This window comes from Apteryx mantelli, chromosome 5, assembly GCF_036417845.1.
Source record: "Apteryx mantelli isolate bAptMan1 chromosome 5, bAptMan1.hap1, whole genome shotgun sequence".
Taxonomy (NCBI): domain Eukaryota; kingdom Metazoa; phylum Chordata; class Aves; order Apterygiformes; family Apterygidae; genus Apteryx; species Apteryx mantelli.
The window spans coordinates 10,375,318-10,393,976 of record NC_089982.1 but is presented as its reverse complement, the minus strand read 5'-3'; the positions used below and the strand labels follow the sequence as shown (position 1 = coordinate 10,393,976).

The 18,659-nt window shown below is 39.6% G+C and overlaps 1 protein-coding gene across 1 annotated transcript; it reads left to right on the top strand.

Annotated features, from left to right (window-relative positions):
- Positions 1–1,398: 1,398 nt before the first annotated feature.
- LOC106491895 (interleukin-8-like) lies at positions 1,399–4,449 on the top strand. Its single transcript, XM_013951588.2, has 4 exons — positions 1,399–1,525; positions 2,290–2,425; positions 2,910–2,993; positions 3,597–4,449. The coding sequence occupies exons 1-4, from the start codon at positions 1,465–1,467 to the stop codon at positions 3,625–3,627; spliced, it is 312 nt and encodes a 103-aa protein (XP_013807042.2). The 5' UTR covers positions 1,399–1,464; the 3' UTR covers positions 3,628–4,449.
- Positions 4,450–18,659: the final 14,210 nt, after the last annotated feature.

Sequence of the window (18,659 nt, the reverse complement as noted above, 5' to 3'; positions counted from 1 at the left end):
CACTGAGTAAGTGGTAGAAGAAACAAACTTGATAATATCTTTTCTTGGACCAGCTGATACAGTGCTGGGAGACATGAATTTTCACCACAAAGTCCCTTTTATCAGGTAAACTCATGACAAATGGTGCAGAGTACATTATCATACTTTACAAGCTAAAGATAAGTTGGGTTTGAGTGCACCTTTGCGACCTCCTCAGAGTTTGGGAGAAGTACCTCTATAAACCCACAGATCATAGAAACATTAAGCTTTGAAGCTGGAGATGACAAGCGGCAAAGGTCATCATGGTCAAAAGGACAGACATTTAACAGCGCTGAAACCGAATGGCTTCTCTTAATCCCATGCGCTACAGATGGGTTACAAAACAAATCTTTGTTTAAGCAACAGATCAGCATTTGATCCCAGGATTTCCCTTGAAATTTTTTCCCTTGAAAGATAGTATTTCTACTAGCAGATAAACACTCAGCATTCGTGCAACAGGCTCCTTAACAGAAAATACCACATTTAATACTATCTCCCTTTGTTAAAACCTAGGATTATTGTAACTGAAAAAGATTACAGAAAAACATTATTTAACATATATAAAGCAAACAAAAGCAGCTGCTTTGAGTAGGTCATAGCATTTTGCTTGCATACAAAGCTTCTTCTATTTTTCATTCCTCAAAACGTGTGACATGAAAAATGCAGAAATAATTTCCAAAGCTGCTTTTAATTAAGTATCTATATCCCCCAGGAAGCTTTGAATACTGCAGTCTCAATTTCTTTGCTGAACAGAACGCCTTAGAGATTAATTTACTTCATAAGATGCTACTTCAACAGAAAAAAAGAAAAGAACAAAAAATTAAAATCAGTATCATCAAAATAATGCTGAGGTAAAATCCTGACCCCAAAGAAAAAGCCAAAGTTTTTGCTGACTTCAGCACTGCCTGATTTTCACTCTAAATGCTTAAAATCTTATACGTAGAAGCAATCACCATATACAGAGAAACGAAATCAAATATCTCAAACATAGATCTGGCACCCCTATGAAAACCAGGTATTACCCTGAAAAGAAAAACCAAAAAGTTATAAGATAAATGTCACCAAAACCATCATAAAGTTTTATTACCAAATAAGAGTATGCATTATAAACCCCACAAAACTTACAAAAGTTTACAAAAGAAACTCAGCTGCACAGATATTAGTGGCATACTTTAATAAAATAATGAATTAGTTCATTTGCAGGATACATAATTCCTTGGGCATCTAGGAAAGTGTTTCACAACAGTCATGTGACTCATTTTTATTGCATGCGGGAAATTCCTCTAACGCAATCTAAGTGCTAACAGTGCACACGTCTCAAGCTGAAAACAGTATATAAGCAAGATGGATTACCCAGTTCAGACATCAGCAATCCTCTGAGACAAGAGAGCTCACTGCTCCAAAGAATCAAAGCTAAATAATCAAGGAGAAAACTCTCTTCTAATCATGAACGGCAGACTTGTGGCTGTCCTGGCTCTTGTCCTGATCTCAGCAGCTGTGTCTCATGGTAAGTAAATCCTTCCCCAGACCCACATGACTGTAGTATTGTCTAGGCATCTACCGCGATGCTTATCCTTGCAGAGAGATACTTTTATACTTGTTTCAGCAAGTTACTTTATTTTGAAATATTTTCAGCAAATTCTCTTTAGTCAGAACTTTACCATGTAGCACTTGTACTGCAGAGTTATTGACATCTTGTGGAAAAAAATTTAAGGATGCTACTTCAAATCTGCATTGTTACTGTATTTCACTTTATGCATGTTTGGCTAAAGGCAGCGTCTGCTTCTTAAAAGTGTTTGAATATTTCTTCACCTTCCTACACAATGGATGGTATTTTCTAGTTTATGATCTCACATTTGTTAATTCATGATTATATTGCCTCAAGCTAGTAATATACAGCTGGGAAGGGAGAGCAAACAATGTGAACATAGAAGCATAGACACACCTCAAATTAATAAAACAATAAAGGACTCGATCTTCTTTAGAGTTGCCAGTCTGTCAATCCAGATATTGAATGATGCAACTAACTGTACAGTGTGATCAGCAGAAGTAACCATAGAATATACGGTTTCATTTTAAAGACATGTGAATTTATTTTTAAATGTACATTGGCTTCCCTTAAAAAATAAGCAACTGATTTTAATACTGTGAGAATTTAGGCAGCAATGTTTTAATCTAGAACAATGTTAAAACAGAGCAGTCATGCTTTATGTCAGATATACTGCTGATAAGAATGCCTCTCAAACTACAATTCTCCTTTTCTGCTCACAGGTATGGCCCTGGCAAGGATGGGAAATGAGCTCCGGTGCCAGTGCATAGCCACTCATTCGAAGTTCATCAACCCTAGATCCATTCAAGATGTAAAGCTGACGCAAAGCGGACCTCACTGCAAGAACGTGGAAGTCATGTAAGCATCCCTGCAAGATAACTATACTCTGTGCTGTGCTGCTGCAGGGACTTTTATGCTTCAGGAGTGGATTGAGAGAAATGCTGAGCCCAATCTGGTCTTGAAGCGCATGGAATAGAGACTAAAATATTTATGGTATCAAAACTCCTTTTTATACCAGAGGTTTCAACCTTTCTTTAAAAGATCTTTACAAATGTAAACAAAACAAAAGAAAAAAGATATTGTATCTATATATGTGGAGAAACATTTTTGGGAATGTGTCAGTGATTCAAGTGCAGGCACACAGACTCACAAAACTTCTGTATAATTTTACTTTCTCAGCTATGGAACACATACAACAAAATGTTAGGCCAGGTTCTAATCTAGAGCTGGGTGAGGTGAATTTATGCTAAGTCAGTACATCTAAAAATGCAGCATTACATTATGAGGATAAAACAAATCTGCATAGTAGGTGCTTGACTTTTCTTTTTTCTTTATTTTGCAGAGCTACTCTGAAGGACGGCAGAGAAGTGTGTTTGGAGCCCACCGCTCCCTGGGTTCAGCTGATCATAAAGTCAATTTTGGCCAAGTAAGTCCCATTCACTCCCAGTTAGGGCAGCTGAGTTGTAAACCTCCCCCAGAAAGCCAAATTGTAGGATTTCTTAGCCATAGTTTCCATTTTCTCTTACTCAGATTTAAAGAACAGGGAGACTTGTTGTTTAATTATAGGACTAGGCTCCCTTTCTGCCTCTGCTGCGGAGTCCTTGTTCTAGAGCTGTTCCTGCAGCTGATATGTCACTTGTAAAGATCTGAGTACCAGCTACCTCCATCTGGAGGCAAAGGCACACAGAAGCGTTTGGCTCCAATCGAAAAATGAGGCTTTAAAAAAATTCACCTTCCTCTTGCTTGCAGTACCGTGTGTTAATAATTCATATTTCCAAGTTAATGAAGTTCTTGATGTGAATAAATGGAGAAACTCGGGCCACAGAAGTTTCCTAGCTCAGCACCCAGATATACAAACCCTGGGATTTCAGGAATTACTTCTGAAGCATTGTCTTTATTTTCTCTATGCCTCAAAATAGCGAATAGAGTTGGAAACAGACCACCCGTCCTTAACTGCTCCTGTAATGCTAAGCAATGACAATTGTTCTGTGAACCTTCTAAATTATCTTCTTCCCTCAACTCTTAACAGGGCTAAGTCCAATACTGATACACCACTCTAAGAGAAGAAGAATCTCAGAACTGCTCCCAGTCCTCCGCAGAGAGAAACATCTTGGGGAAAGCGTCAATCAACTCTCAGGCAGTGTACCACCTACCACCTCCTGCCTCGCTGTTACTAAGCGAACTGTAGATCACTAGATCCACTTATTTATTTATTTATTTATTTAACTGCCTCTATTTAAGGAAGTCTCTCAGAACGTTCAAAGTTGTCTGTGGGACACGCTGTTCCCTGAAAGTGAAGACACTGGATAAGAAAAGTGGTTTGCTAAAGGAAATGAAGATCCTTTGGAAGCCACTTCAGCCAAACACAGCTGGTTAAGTGCAATGCACTTGCAGGACAGCTTATTTATGCTAAGCCTAAAACTACTTTGCTACTACATTAGCGAAATGAAAATTCCTCCTGCTCCCCGGAGTGCACTCGTATGTTGTGTCAACAACAGTTTCCTCAGTCACAGCCAGCCTGTGGTTAGGCTGTTAACTGTGACTTTATGATTTCAGAAATATAGCCTACAGAATCTGTAAGACAGTGCTTTTGGTATTTATTTATTGTGATCTACCATGACATTTATTTAATAATTTCTATACAAGAAAGAAAAAAGCTGATAATTTATTTCATTTCTACTGGATTTTTTTCCATTCCTAACATTAATTTCTTAAGAATGTATAATATTTCACAGTCTGATTGCTCTGTATAAGGAGTTAGTTGTATGTCTAGTTAGTTATTCAGCTAATGGAAAAAATTGAGGCTTATGTACCCACCCAGAATTTGCTTGTGAAAATGTTGTTATTCCTACTAATATACTAATAAACTTTTCTACATAAAATCTCTGTTATCTGGTTGCTATTTTATGTTTTATTATTTGCTTTATTTGGGGACAGTTTGCTTCGTTTTTGCAATCTAAGCCCAATTTCTGCAGCTGAAATGCTGATTTGTAGTACATGGAGTTAATAACTCACCCTGTTATGGTAACCTGACATTACCAAATGCAATTGTGAACTCTGAGTTCTGGGCAGAGCATAGGGTAAAATGCTCACTCTCGTATCTCCAGGCTATTCCCAGTCCTCAGCCTTTCTCTCTGTTGGGCTGTCATGCAAGGCTGCTTATTTAAGTTTCCTAAATAGAAGAGGGTTTTACCCTCAGATGCCTAAACACTGCAAGTTTCCAGACCAGCCCCAGAGTTCTAAGTCTTTGCTATATCAAAAGACCACTATCTGACTGCCAAGATGGGAATTTGTGGCCTGTACCCAAATATCAAGCACGTACCCTTGCATAACAACTGCTTCCTATTCTGCTTCCTGACATGGAGAGTGCTGAGTACAGTACGGCTTCCTTTTTTAAAAGGCCAGGGTATTCCTCCCTCTTGCACACAGTGGCTGATGCTCAGCCCCTTTGGAAGAGAAGCACTCATCTCGCACAGCAATACCGAGGAAGGATTCTGGCAGATAAACTGCTGATGCTTCAAACTGTTCTCACCCCCGTCTTCTGTCCCACTGGGGCTGTTGGGATTACAGCCCCCATGGGCGTAATGTACCTTCCCATAAAGAGTCCTAGTGCAGTTCATGAGACACTAGCGCAAACCAGCCATCCTTAACAATTCTCTGAAATTGTCAGCTCAAAGTGTAGCGACAGCCAAACAAAAGCCAACAAAACGTTCAGCAGCATCAGGAAGGGAACTGAAAATAAGAGAGAGAGGGTATTGGTTTGCTGCTGTATAGAAAACTTTAGTGTGCCCATATCTTGAGCGATCTGTGCAGCCCTGCTGTCTGTATCTCAAGAAGCAGGTAGCTGAGTTAGAAAAGTTACAGGAGAGGGCAATGGTAATGATGAAAGGGATGGAGCAAATGCCTTAAAGGAGAGACTATAAAGGAATTTCAGTTTGGAGAAGGACAGGAGAGAAGGAGAAAGATCCTTCTCCTTTTCAGAGGAGAAGGCTGCAGGGAATCTGAGCAAGATTTACAAAATCAAGAAGGCAATGGATAAAGTGAACACAGAACTGCGATTCATCAATTCACGGTATGAAAGCTACGAGGCACTTGATGAAACATGCAGGTCAGTGTAAAACAGATAAGAGAAAGTACTTCTTTACACAGTACACAGTGACCAGCTGGCAGGAGGTAGATAGGATCAGTTACTCAAAGGAATATCCAGTGATGTACTTGTCTCATCCCCAGTACCTGCCACACCGTGGTACTGTAGGTATAAGGGAGTACAAAGGCCAGGGTTGCGTGGTTGACTACTGGCCCTGCTGGCCACAGATTGGCGGGTCAGACGGACCGTGGCAGCGGCCCATAGGGCATTTTGTATGTTCTGTGTTCTAGCAAATCCAGCACTTGGATTAGATCAGGTTTAGTTGATTTGAAAACAAATTGTTCATGTTTTTCTCTCTTCTTCATTGTCACTTGCTGGAGTGAAAGGCAGGAAGCAGAAACTTACGGAAGAAACAGCCCTCCTCATGTCACTGCAGCACAGTTGGGTTGGCATCAGAGTTAACATCTGTGCAGGGCAAATGCTCTTCTTTTCTGAGCCACTGCCCACCTCTGTTTGCCCATTTCATAATCAAGGGCAGAATGCCATAACAGCAACAGACCTACTACTTCTCTTGGGAGAGGAAAGGGCCTCAGATTTGGGGGGATTTCCTCCTGGTTAGGAGGAAAGAGGAATGCAAGAGAATTACTGAATGTTTAGGAAACTTGAAATCTAAAAGGTATCCGTTCAGGGCCTTGCCCTGTTTGATTTGGAACAGGGACTCAAATCTGTATGTGAGGGAGATCCAGTAGGCTATTCTGCATGTACTTCCTCCTGTTGCGAATATCAACATTTTCATGAAAAATGAAACATTCATATGGCAAAACAGAATATGCAGAGAGTGCCTATGCTATAGGCCCGAGTATGAAGTATTTACACATGATACAGAAAAAGCAGGTCAGGTCCCTGCTCTGTACCAGGCATAAAAGCAGTTAAAACCGAGGTGAATCCCTACCAATCAGACAATGTACATGCTCTCTTTCTGAAGCCGTTAGAAATCATTTTATTTCATCAGATGGTACAGCCTGTTTGGCTGAAGGCATCTTAACAAATAAGTAGCTGCTTGACAAAACAGCAGCATATCTTAGCAGGACCAAACTGTTTGTGGAGCAGAAGGCAAAGGCTCAGGAGATATGGGGGGAAGCCTGCTGCATCACTGTCCCAGCAGTTTTAAAGTAGTCGTTACCTGTTTATCTGACACATGCACACTTTTATGTCACCTTACCTATGATCTAGATATTTTTAAAACAGCAAAACAATCTTTTCTAGGTAACTCCATGATCATAAAACACGAGAGCTGTCTTCAGCTTGCTTCTTCCCAAAGTCGCTATCCAGTAAGACTGATTTCAGCCCTGTCCCCAACCCACATTAGTTTTGCCTCAGTTTGAGGTGTTTGGCCGCTTAAGCTCTTGAACTGTACAGTATGCCACACAAGCATCCAAATACCAGGTCATGCAGAAGCCATATGAAAAAACCTGCTCCCTCTGAGAACATGTAGACAATTTAAGTAAGTGTTTATATGTGCACGTGTGTGTAAAATATATCGGAAAACCGACCAGAAGCTGAGGAACGGTCAGGACATTTGCACCATAAAGAAAGACCCCTCAGATTTCACCACAGATACCTATATGTTCTTGTTCATCTTCTCATTTTCCTGGTTGCATATAAGCTGCTTCTCCCCTTGGCCCCCCATTCTGCATCTAAATTGTACTACTGCAACCCTGTCAGAAGGCCATTGCATGGTACAGCAGCTGCCTGTATTCACCCCCCATTCAGGTCTCTACTGCCGCCCTGGTAATTAAATGTAACGCAGGGGTCTGCATTGCCCTCCTGTCCTCAGCTGTTGTCCTGGTCCCTCATTTCATCTGCCTTTCAAACCACTCTCACTTCCTTCTTTCGCCAACAGGTTCAGTTTGGGGGCAACAGGACAGCAACAACAACGAAAGAGCAGCAAAACAGTAACTTCGTGTCATTTCCCTTATCTGCGAACTCCCCCTCCTCGGGCTGCTAGTTGCAGTTCTGTGCTTGTACTGTGAGCTCTTCGAGCCGTGAACTGTAATTTGTTCCACTGAGTTTCAATTACATTGTTCTTAAAATAACAAGAGTACATTGCTCTCTAATGTGCAAATGCTGAAAAAATATAGGAAGACATTGAAAGAAATACTGGAAAGTCCCTAGAAAATATTTTTAACTCTTCCTTAAAAGAACACAGAGAATACAAACAGTGGTTTGCTGGCCCCCATTTTTCTTTTTGTGGTGAATGTCAACTAATACAAACATCCTGGCTATGTATCAGGTGACCGATGCTTTATCCTTGTTTTACTTTCTTTTTTTTTTTTACACATTATTTCCCATTTTGGAAATGATTGCTTTTCTTATGTTATCACACAACATGGGAAAACCCCGGGAAAATGACATATAGTGCTGGCTTGATATTGCAGACTTGTTCCAAGCTTTGTATTTATTCTTGCTTATAATAGCGTATTAAGACTGATTCACAGGAAATGGATCCTTTTGAAATCATAGAGACTCTAAAAATTCCACGGACATTTCTGAGTCAGCAAATCAGCATTTTGGCTTAGTGTGCAAAAGTGAAAAAAATAAGATTTTTGCCACAGTAAGCCTGTCATGTTTATTATTGAAAATCATTGTGAGCACTTATTTTTAATATTAACTAGAAAGCCAGCATACAGATTTCTATGAATTTCTGGAGAGGAAGGTACTATGAGTGGAAGAATCTTAGAATGTAAGTGTAATTAAACAAAAGGAACAAGCTGCTTTTCTTTAGTCTGATCTAAAGATTACCACAAAAACGTTGAAAGCCTGTACTATTACAGCCACATGCCTACAGTACTTTTTATGCACTACTGTACCCATGTTTCTTTTGCAAACCCACCACACTTTTGGCCTGCTCAGCATCTTGTGACAATGAATTCCACAGTTCAATCACGCTTCGTTGGAAAAGTACACCCAATTAATTGCTTTGAGCATGACATGCAGGATTTTTTGTTACCCACCTCCCACTGAGTACGAGGACTTATGAAAAATCATTCTCTGTTCTTATTTCACATAACATTCATGATTTTATAAATCTCATTGTATTTTCTTTCAGTCACACCTTTCCTATGATGAATCTTTGTCTGTTTAATTACTCATGGCAAAACTGTGTTGCAAACCTCTGAGCATGCTTGTCACTGTGCCCTGTATGCTTTCTAGTTCTACTTACTATATGCCTTTAAAAATGGGATATGTGGGCAACTCCCAAGAAGCGGATGCAAGTTTAGCATAATCATATTTTCTCTCTTTTTCTGAGATTCCTAAAACACTACTGGCCTTTCTGACTGCCATTGTACACAGTTCTCCAAAAACAGCAAACCAATGACACCGAGACCTACTCCTTCAGTGGCAATGGCTAATTTACAAATCCTCCTATGCGTATACAGTCAGGTTACAGGTACAATTAGGCTTACTGATACTGGGTTACACCTGTCCTTTCATGAAACAGGCAGTATGGTGACATCTTTCTATCACTCGTTGCAGGCAGACATTGATATACCTATGCTGAATAATTTTGTATCTTCAACAAATGTTGTCATCTCACAAGCACCATATTTTCTAAATAGTTTATGAATGTGTTGACCAGGAGAAGACCCCCTTGTTGGCAATCTTCATCAAAAATTACCATCTATTCGTACTGTTATTTCCCTCTGTTTGAACTTATTATCAAGCTATGACAGGTCCAACTATCTTATTCCATTAAGAGCTAAAACTCACGAGAAACATTTCACATTTTTGGAAAAACAGGCATACCACATGGACCAGATCCCACTTGTCTGTATCTCCACCTCTACTGGATATGGGAAGTAAGACCTCCCCTTCAAAGGGCACATTGGCTTCTCTAGTACCAGTCTATCAGTTTCTCCTATTCTCTATTAGAAGGCAAGGAAACTGGGAAAAATCTATTATGTTCTCCCTTCACAGATCACTATTTTTCATAGATATACATCCTAAAAAATTGTGGAAATAAAAGCTTATTAGACAAGTAGCTTGTTCTGAGAGCATATCTGGACTGAGTTAATCACCTTTCCTCCACTGAGCCTTCAGTTTCCAGAGAAGGCAGTGGAATGAGGAGAGTTAAGCAGCTTTTCTGACTCAGCTAACACAATATGCCAGAATTTCAAAACCAATTTTTAAATATTGAAGCAACACTCATACTGAGTGAAAACTACTGCTTCTGAGGTTGATCTCTTCTGACTTTTTCCTTGCAACCATTTGCTGCAATAAAGATGAGCTCCATGGCTCATAAGAGGATCAAACGAGTAAGTTTACTGTCTAAGCTTGCCTTTATTAAAAAATAAATATTGCACACTTCCAAGTCTCAATCGTGAGACTTTAGACAGATTGACCAGGAGGACAGTTCTCTTTTTCCTCCTGTATTTTAGTTGTTGAGGTCACATTTTCAAGACTGAAAGTAGACAAGAGAATCAGAAAGATATCAAGAAAGATTCTTATCCTCATTATGCCTTCAGATAGCCCTGATAAAAAATAAACTGGCAATAAAATTGTAAAAGCTTGAAACACTCAACACTTCTGTTTACCTTGAGAAAGCTACTCTGGAAATGTTCATATTGCCTTTTTTTTTCTTTTTATTACATAAGGATATCACTGAGAATGTAGCCTTCTCCCATATGTAGGGGCATGGACTTCATCCTTCTCTCCACCCACAGTTTAGACAAAGTCAGGGAAATAAGAATATTTATGGTTCTTGGTTTCATATCTATCCTTTCTTCAAAGCTTTGTTTTGCTATGAAATTGGGATCGAGACAGAGCTGTGAAAATGCTGAGAGGAATTGGAATGAATGACCTGTGCTTCCAGGACTAAGAAACAAGAAGGCCAGGCCTGCGGGCTGGGCCTCCCGCCTCTGCCCTTTGAACTATCCCTTGGTCTGTTACGGACCATTCACACAGCCTCGATGGCACTAAGCAGACTAGAAGACTGCACTGGCCTCACAGGCAATGGCAGTCCAAAGTTCCTCCCAGTAGTAACATATATCTGAGCATTCGTATTGTATTTCAAAGCAGCAGGGAATCCATTTGTGCCATTAAGCCTTTTGGGTGGAGAAGAAAGCAGGTACTGCTTGGCAGGGGCTAGGATTATATACTGGGAAAAGCACAGGTATTTGGATGCTAGAAGTGTGATTGATTTGAGGATGCTCCCAGCAATACAGCTGAGTGGTGTGTGGCCTTTGAGCTCCTGCTCAAGCCTCTGCCCCTTAAGCTACTCTCTTTTATTGCATGTCTCTTCAATAGTCTTGTTATCACAAGATAAATTACAGTAATTGGGTGGTGCCAGGGAGAATTTCCCTCCAGGAAATACTGAAAGACTTAAGAGAAAGATAAATGTAGACAGATGATAAGAAAGCAAGCCTTAATTCTGAGATGAGGATTTTTTTCAACTCTTTGCAGTGTGTTCTTTTCTTCTCTACTGTTTGATGAATCGTATGACACTTCATATGGGGCACACATTTGCCTGTCCTCTAGACTATCATCTCTGTTCTCCCTTCTGACAGACTTTCATACAGGTAAAAGAGAAGTGATATCTTCCAAGCACAAAAAAGGATCAAAGAGCATAAGGTGAAACATCATCTGCCATGATCTCAACCTGGTTGATGACAGAACTGTGTTGCATCCCTTCCCCTATAGACATCCAAACTGAAATTTTCCAGGGTGTCTAAGATACTTAAGATTCTAAGCTCCACTGATGTTCGGCTTGGGTTTTTCCATTAACTGAAACTACCCTAAATTTATGTGAATTAAAACTAACGAGGGTTCTTTGGGAGAACCTGGGAGTATGTATCTAAATCCTTAGGAAGCTTTGAAAAGAATAGCCAAAATCCATTTGCAAACAGAGACAGTCAAGATGCTTGTATTTATGCACATCTCCTGGGCTGGCAAGAAATGACCGCAGGAGGGGAAGCAGCCATAACAAAAGAGAGCACTAATTTCTTGATTTGTTTAGGTGGGCCCCTCTTTCCTTACAATGTGCTTAAATCAAACAGAGTGGGTCATTGTAGCTGCTTTTTTCACATAGGCAAAAAACCCCCCAGAAATTAGCTTTACGTTCAAATCTACAACACTGGGTTTGAAACATAATTCTAGCATTCTTCCTAAAACCACATATCAACTTATCAACTGTTATCACACTAAAAATACAAAATGGTAAGTTGATATGAATATGGAAATATGTTGCCCAAGAAAATAAGTTACAGCAATCACTAAGTAAAACTATACTGCTGATAAATTTTGAATCTTTTTTTTTCTGTAAATTGTGTGTATCTCATTTTTGCTTACAGTTCTTTCATTGGCAAGGTTTCTAACGTGAACAGTAAATTCACTGCAATCCAGGATGAGATATCACTCACATGAAAATTTTATCTTTTGCAACATTAGGAATTTTATCTTATATAACTAACCACAGAATTTGAAGAACGCAGTATATAAGCAGACAAATTACACTTCTCAGATATCTGTAATCCTCTAGAACAACAGATAGCTCCATAGATTAAAATTTTTTATCTAATCATGAATGGCATTGCTGCTGCTCTTCTGATCTCTGCAGCTGTCTGAAGGTCAGCAAATTTTTCAAACCCTTAAGACTATAATCAGAGTAGCTTTCCAAAGGAAAGTATGTTTATATGCATAGGCAGTGACAAAAACACTGAAAAACGATCTTCAGTTTCACCAGGTTACACTCATCCAGAAACTCCGTACTTTGAACAAACACCTGGTATACATTTAAAGAAACAGTTCATTCATGTTAGAAAATGATTTCTGTGCCCTATTTTCTAGTTGTCTGTCCTCATTCTCTTTAACTTCAGTAAGATCTTTCTGTATTTAGTTTGTATCTGTTCTTCTTCTTTTGACTTTGGATAACAGAACCACAGTTTATTTCATCATATTTCTTACCCATTGCAACAATTCTTCTACGTGAAACAGGATTGTACAAATGGAAGAAGCACCCATACACATGCCTCAAAGCAGTAAAAAATAAGTATTTGCAAAGGCATAAATCTAGATTTAATGCGACATAATGAACCATAGAGTGTGGAGGATGGATTTAAAAACAGATATATAATGTAGAAGAATTACTTAACGTTTTGCTTTTAGTTCTAGGTGCTTGAAAATAAACCTTCGGATTTTTTAAATGTTTAGGCAGTTTAGAACAAGGAACAGAGGCAATCGTTTGGTTAAGTTTTGTGAATATGAGAATAATTATAACAACTACATGCCTTACCAGGTCCAGCTGATGAAATACTCTGCTTAACAGACACAATTCCATTTCTCTTTCACATGTCGGGCCCTGGCAAGGGTGGGCTGTGAGCTCTGGTGCCACTGCATCAGCATTTCCAAGGTCATCCCTCGCAGGACCATTCAGGTGGTGGGATGGATCCACAGCAGAACTCACTGCCAAGTGATAAAGTCATGTAAGTGCCTTTGCAAAATTTTTTTCCCTCTTAATTTAGCAGGAAACAGCTTTGGGCTGCATTGGTGAAGGAACTTCTCAGAGCCACAGGGAGACTTCACTAAGAGGAATGATAATGATCATTTTAAATAAAATATTATATTTCAATACCAACCTAGATTTTCATAGTCATCAACTCTTGCTATTTTCCTGTAATAGGGATTACATATCCTCAGGGATGACCACTATAAAATTTTATAATCCTCATTAGATATACTGGTGAGCTTTTTAAACATTCAACAAAACAATCTAGAGCCATTATATAGGCAAATCTTCCTCAAATTTTCCTAATTTATACTGATTTAGGAGAGAAGTATTAGTTTCCCGTAATAAGAACGGGCAAGCACTGATGAAATACTGACTTGTCTTAGTACTAAAATTCTCCTCAGTCTGACGAGAACCTCCTCGAAGCTTGAGCATACAAGATCAAACACCAGATACTGTCACCCTTGCTCTCACAAACTCTGTCAAGCAGGTACAGGGTTTTCCTGAGTGGGAGTGAAGAATGCATTCCTTTGCTTACAGATCAATGAGAATAAAACAAAGGAAAACAAAAGCAATTATACTTATAAAGTCATGAAACAGCCAATATACACAAAGAAGCAGGAAGGGGGAGAGCATACAAGTTTGTTTTCATTTCACTTCTTGGTGGATACGGATAATATATTGATGAGTTCCTGACTGGCCTTGTAAAAATTTCTCATGACTTAGTTTTTAGGTGGATCAGTTTCCCACTCAGATTCTGTGCCACAGCTACAAAAAAAAGCAGGCGACATGGAAGTATGGCTGTATGGCTAGGGGAAAGAAGAGAACGGGAGCTGATCTTCTGGCAGCAGTACCAGTTTAGGCAGGCTTATAATGACAGCCTAAAAACAATCACCAGATAGATATTTGGCCTTTCGTATTTCCTCTTCTTTGCAGCGCTGCTCTGAAGAAGGGCAGGGAAAAGTGTATAAACGCCACTGTACCATGGGTGCAGTGCATCAGAAAAACACATTTGGCAAAGTGAGTCATCCATTTTCTATTAAAATTCCTATTAAAGAGCCCAACAGCACAATTTCCATATACATCTCATTCTTTCAAGCAACATGAATCTTTCTCAAATTTGTTTGTCTAGTCCAGGCTAGAAAAAAGGAGAAAACAATACCATCAAGTCAAAACCTATAGTCAAATAACTGACAGTTCTTAAGATGAACTTCTCAAAGACTGATCCCTCCTCTTGCTCATACGCATCTCCGATAAGGGAAGGATCCTGCTCCCATGGTTCTCCTAATTCAGCAGGTAATTGTAGAATTATGCTTAAGTACAGGATAGTTAGGAAAGCGTGATTTTTGAATTAGCTTCTTCAGCCTCTTCTCCTTCCTACCTTTCTTTACCAGGTTCAAAGAAATGTTCAGACACTACTTGAGGACAAGAGAGGAAAATCTAATTTCATTCAGAAGGAAACATTCTGTGACCATGTAAACTGTGTTAACTTCCTACTTCTAAAGCATCCTTTCAACAACATCTTTAAAAGTTTTGGTGGCTTTAATATATGCCATTCAGTGTAACTGGAAGGATTAGACTAGAAGAAGGGTGCTGCTAAGCCAGATGACAACAGGAAATCATTTAACAAGTTTATCAGTGACATGCACTTGCAGGGCAGACGTATTTATATTAAACTTTGTCCTGTTGTTCTTAAATCAGCAAACTGGGAAAGATTTCCCTCTCTCAAGCAGCCCAGGTATGTTGAACCAAAAATATCCTGAGTGTCAGTTACCCTGAGGCCAGGCTGCACAATGCTGACTATGGAAAAAAAATCAGCCAAATTCATGAAACAGCAGTTTTGATGCTGTCATTTGGGAGCACTATTTGCTGTGTTCTAGAATAATGTTTTTTATATATTTAAAAGCTCATAATCTAACTGGAATGCTATTTTTTCCCCTCCTGCTTTAATTTTGATTTTTGTTGTCTCATTTCTGTAAGCATTCAAAGTTATTTCTCTTTGTATGAGAATTTGGCTGGCAGGTCAATCTATTTATGTGTATACTTATTTTGTTCAGCCATTATAATGTATTGGAGATAATGGGCCTAGGAAGTGTTTGTTCCAGTTCAATTGCTTGCAACAACTCATTAGATTTTCCTACAACCAAATGACACACACAGTAAATATGGACATGCTTACTTTTTTAATTGGTCTTTTTTTTCACTTGAACTTTTCTGGAAATAAGAGCTAAGCTGTGCATTTACAGCAGTTTGCATTAATAACTGCAAATTAGTAATGCTTATCTTTGGTTCACAAAATTTTATCAGATCAGAACTTCATGAGGAGGATTAGACACAGGATTCTGGAGGAAAAAATGTTGTTTCCATAGTTTGTCCCTAGCCCTTTGTTTCCTTAGGTGAATATTCACTTGGGATTGGACTCTGAGGTGCAACAGAAGTGAGTTGCTGCTGGAGCATGGGATGGCACATTACATTTCTATTCAGGTCCAGGGGTATAGCTGAAAAGCACAAATGACCTTGAGTGGCCCATTATCTTTAGGAGTGAGGGAGCCACAGCAATGAAGTTATGAATGAAACTACAGACTGCATGTATTGACCAGAAGGCATCACATGAACCTCGTAGATGGCAATCGAAAATGAAGAAAAGGAAGTGGTTTGGTTCTTCAGACAACATGTGATTAAGCTGAGGCACAGAGAAAATGAATCAGTTATTCACTCTCTCTTCTAATCCAAGAACTAGGGTCACCACATGGAGCTAGTAGAAGCAGAGTTCAGATAAACAATAGGAGGTGTTTCTTCATGCACCAAATAGTTGACCCGGGGAACTCCTTCCTTAAATATTTAGTGGATTTCAAAAATGTACAGGGGCTGAAGGTGAAATTCAACAAGAACATAGAAGCAAATCCAGTGAAGACACCTAGGTGCTCCAAAACGTCATCCTGAGCAGTAAATCCCTGCTCTGAAAATATCTGAATATTCTGAATACTCTGGAAATACTAGAAAATACTCTGATTTGAATCCCTATTCTGAAAGAGTGTGTGAGTATTCTGGACAAGTAGCACTAAATGCTTGTCCTATTCTTTCCATTTTTTCCTAGGCATCTGCTACTGGTCCAGGTCAGGGATAAATTATTAGGTTGGATGTATCTTTGCTCTGATCCAGCAGGGCCATTCTTAAGTTTTTTGGGCGTACATCAGGATCCACTGAATTTATAAAAGAAACTTAAAAGTGATGCAGAGATGTAAGCACTAGGTTACTTGCCTGAGTCAGATTTGTATAGATTGTGTCTGAGTAACTATTTAAAAATGTTTTCTCAGAGAACACAATACTAAAAGGTTATTTTCCAGTCATTCTTCTCTTTCCCTTGCAACTATTATTAAGTGTCAAGAAAACAGATATGAAGCATGATACATGCAGTATTGTTTGCTCATAATTCCACAACATGCTCAAAAATAAATTTAGCAAAATAACAAGCTTCTGTGATATTAACCCAGTTTCCCACTAAGCATTATGGGCTCTGTGTAACAGGGCCACTGACTCCACCATTGACCTCAGCTCAGGCCTTTACTGACTGCTCCGATATCTATAGGGGGCCAAACAACAACAAAATACCCTTACTGTCCTGTTCCTAGCAAACTGTTATTCTAGCTCTTAAGAGCTGTGAACACTATCAGTTGCTGATAAAGAACAGTCTCCACCTATACAGAAATGCAAGAACCTGAAGCAATTTTGTATCATGTCTGCCTCACTGACAGGAATCTGAAGACAGTGTTTTTCTGTGGAAATGTAGTCATTGTTTTTAAGCACACAGGCTTAGTCTCTAAAACAGTGACTCACTACATAGATTGTTTCCTTTTACAGCATCAACAAGCAGATATGACTGATATAAACTGCACTCTGTGACCCTGCAGTCAAAGAAGTGCTCTAAGTTGCAATGTTGGAAATCCTGCATTTTCTAAGTTTAAGAAAGGCTGTAAATTAAGTGACCATATTCTGAATATTTCTGAACACCAGGCATGTGGTCTGAGTCAGAAAACAACTGTTTTCATATATTAATTCTCTTCCATTTTACACTAATTTTTAAGATCTCTGACAGCTTAAGAATTTTCCAATTCAATTATATCAGTTTGAATCAGAAATGACTGAAATTCCATTGAATTCCAATACACTTGGGCCCTGATATTAAAAATTTACATACATATTTAGGGGAACTTTTTTCACAACACTTATAGGGCAATGGTGCTTAATCAAGGGACATGCTTAGTTCCAATTGATTTCAATGACAGTTAAGTATGTTGGGTTTCCAGAGGAAACTCCAGGAAAAAAAGGCTCTTGAGGGGTACAAGGGGAAAGGCGTAAAGAGGATACACTTTGGCTTCTGTACTGGCAAATGGTAATAGCAGGCAGAACGGTCTTGGAAGCACAATGCGTAATGCATAGTGGCAAATCTAGTAGGGTTTTTACAAGGACAGATCCATGTTAGGCAGTGTGACGGTGTGCTCCTTCCCCCTCCAATGTGCTCTCTCCTCCTCAACCTGACCTCCCTGCAAACAGCAGGTATGCAGGAGCTAATTGAGCATGTGCCAACTAAGACCCATCTAGCATGCAAATATGACTATGAGTCAATCATCTCCCCCCCCCATAAATAGGGGGCAGCCCAGAGTCCATTGAGCTCTCCTGCACGGCAGCGGGCTGCACTGCAGAACCTCCTCCCGAGCAGGGACGCCTCTCAAGGTTACTGCTCGAGGTTGAGAGATTCCTTACCCGTGACAGATCCTTGGTAAGTGATTAATAGCATGCTGAACTTTTGCGAACTTCGCAAAACTTTGCTGAGTTATATCTCTGATTACTTGTGCACATAATCCCTTAGACATAAACTGTTGACCAAGTCTGGGACTAAGACTGGATCCAGCTGCACCTAGGCTCCTCTCTGAAGGAGTTCAGAAAGCAAGGGGGTCCTTTCTGAACCTCGTGACTCAACGGGAGGGTCTCCGTTGTGCACGCATCTGACCCTGTCCTTCGTGCAGTAAATAACTGAGTGAACCTTGCCAATCGAACCTCATTAAATCGTTCTTACTTACGATTGGACTTTGTTAAGTCGCTATCTTACTGCAATAAACATACTGCTGCTTCCCTCTTACGACTGAAGCGCATCACTCCTTTCGCGACAGGCACCTAACGCTCTTCGACATAAGAGATGAGCAGCAGTCTGTGGAAAAGGACATGAAAGTTTCAGCTGTGACCCACAAGGTGATGCTAACTGGCAAATGACAGGCAGAATAGTTCACATACAGTGGAAAATACTTCACTCTTCTTGCGCTGATGAGGCATCCACTGGAACATGGTTTTAATTCTGGGCACTAAAATAGCAGAGGAGGCTCAGAAGACAACATGAATGATACAATTTTAAGGAAGTATGACCTATGAGGAAATAATCAGAGACTGAAAGCTTTTAATCTGGTTTAGAAAGGAGAAGCTGGAGAGGAAACACTGATATATAT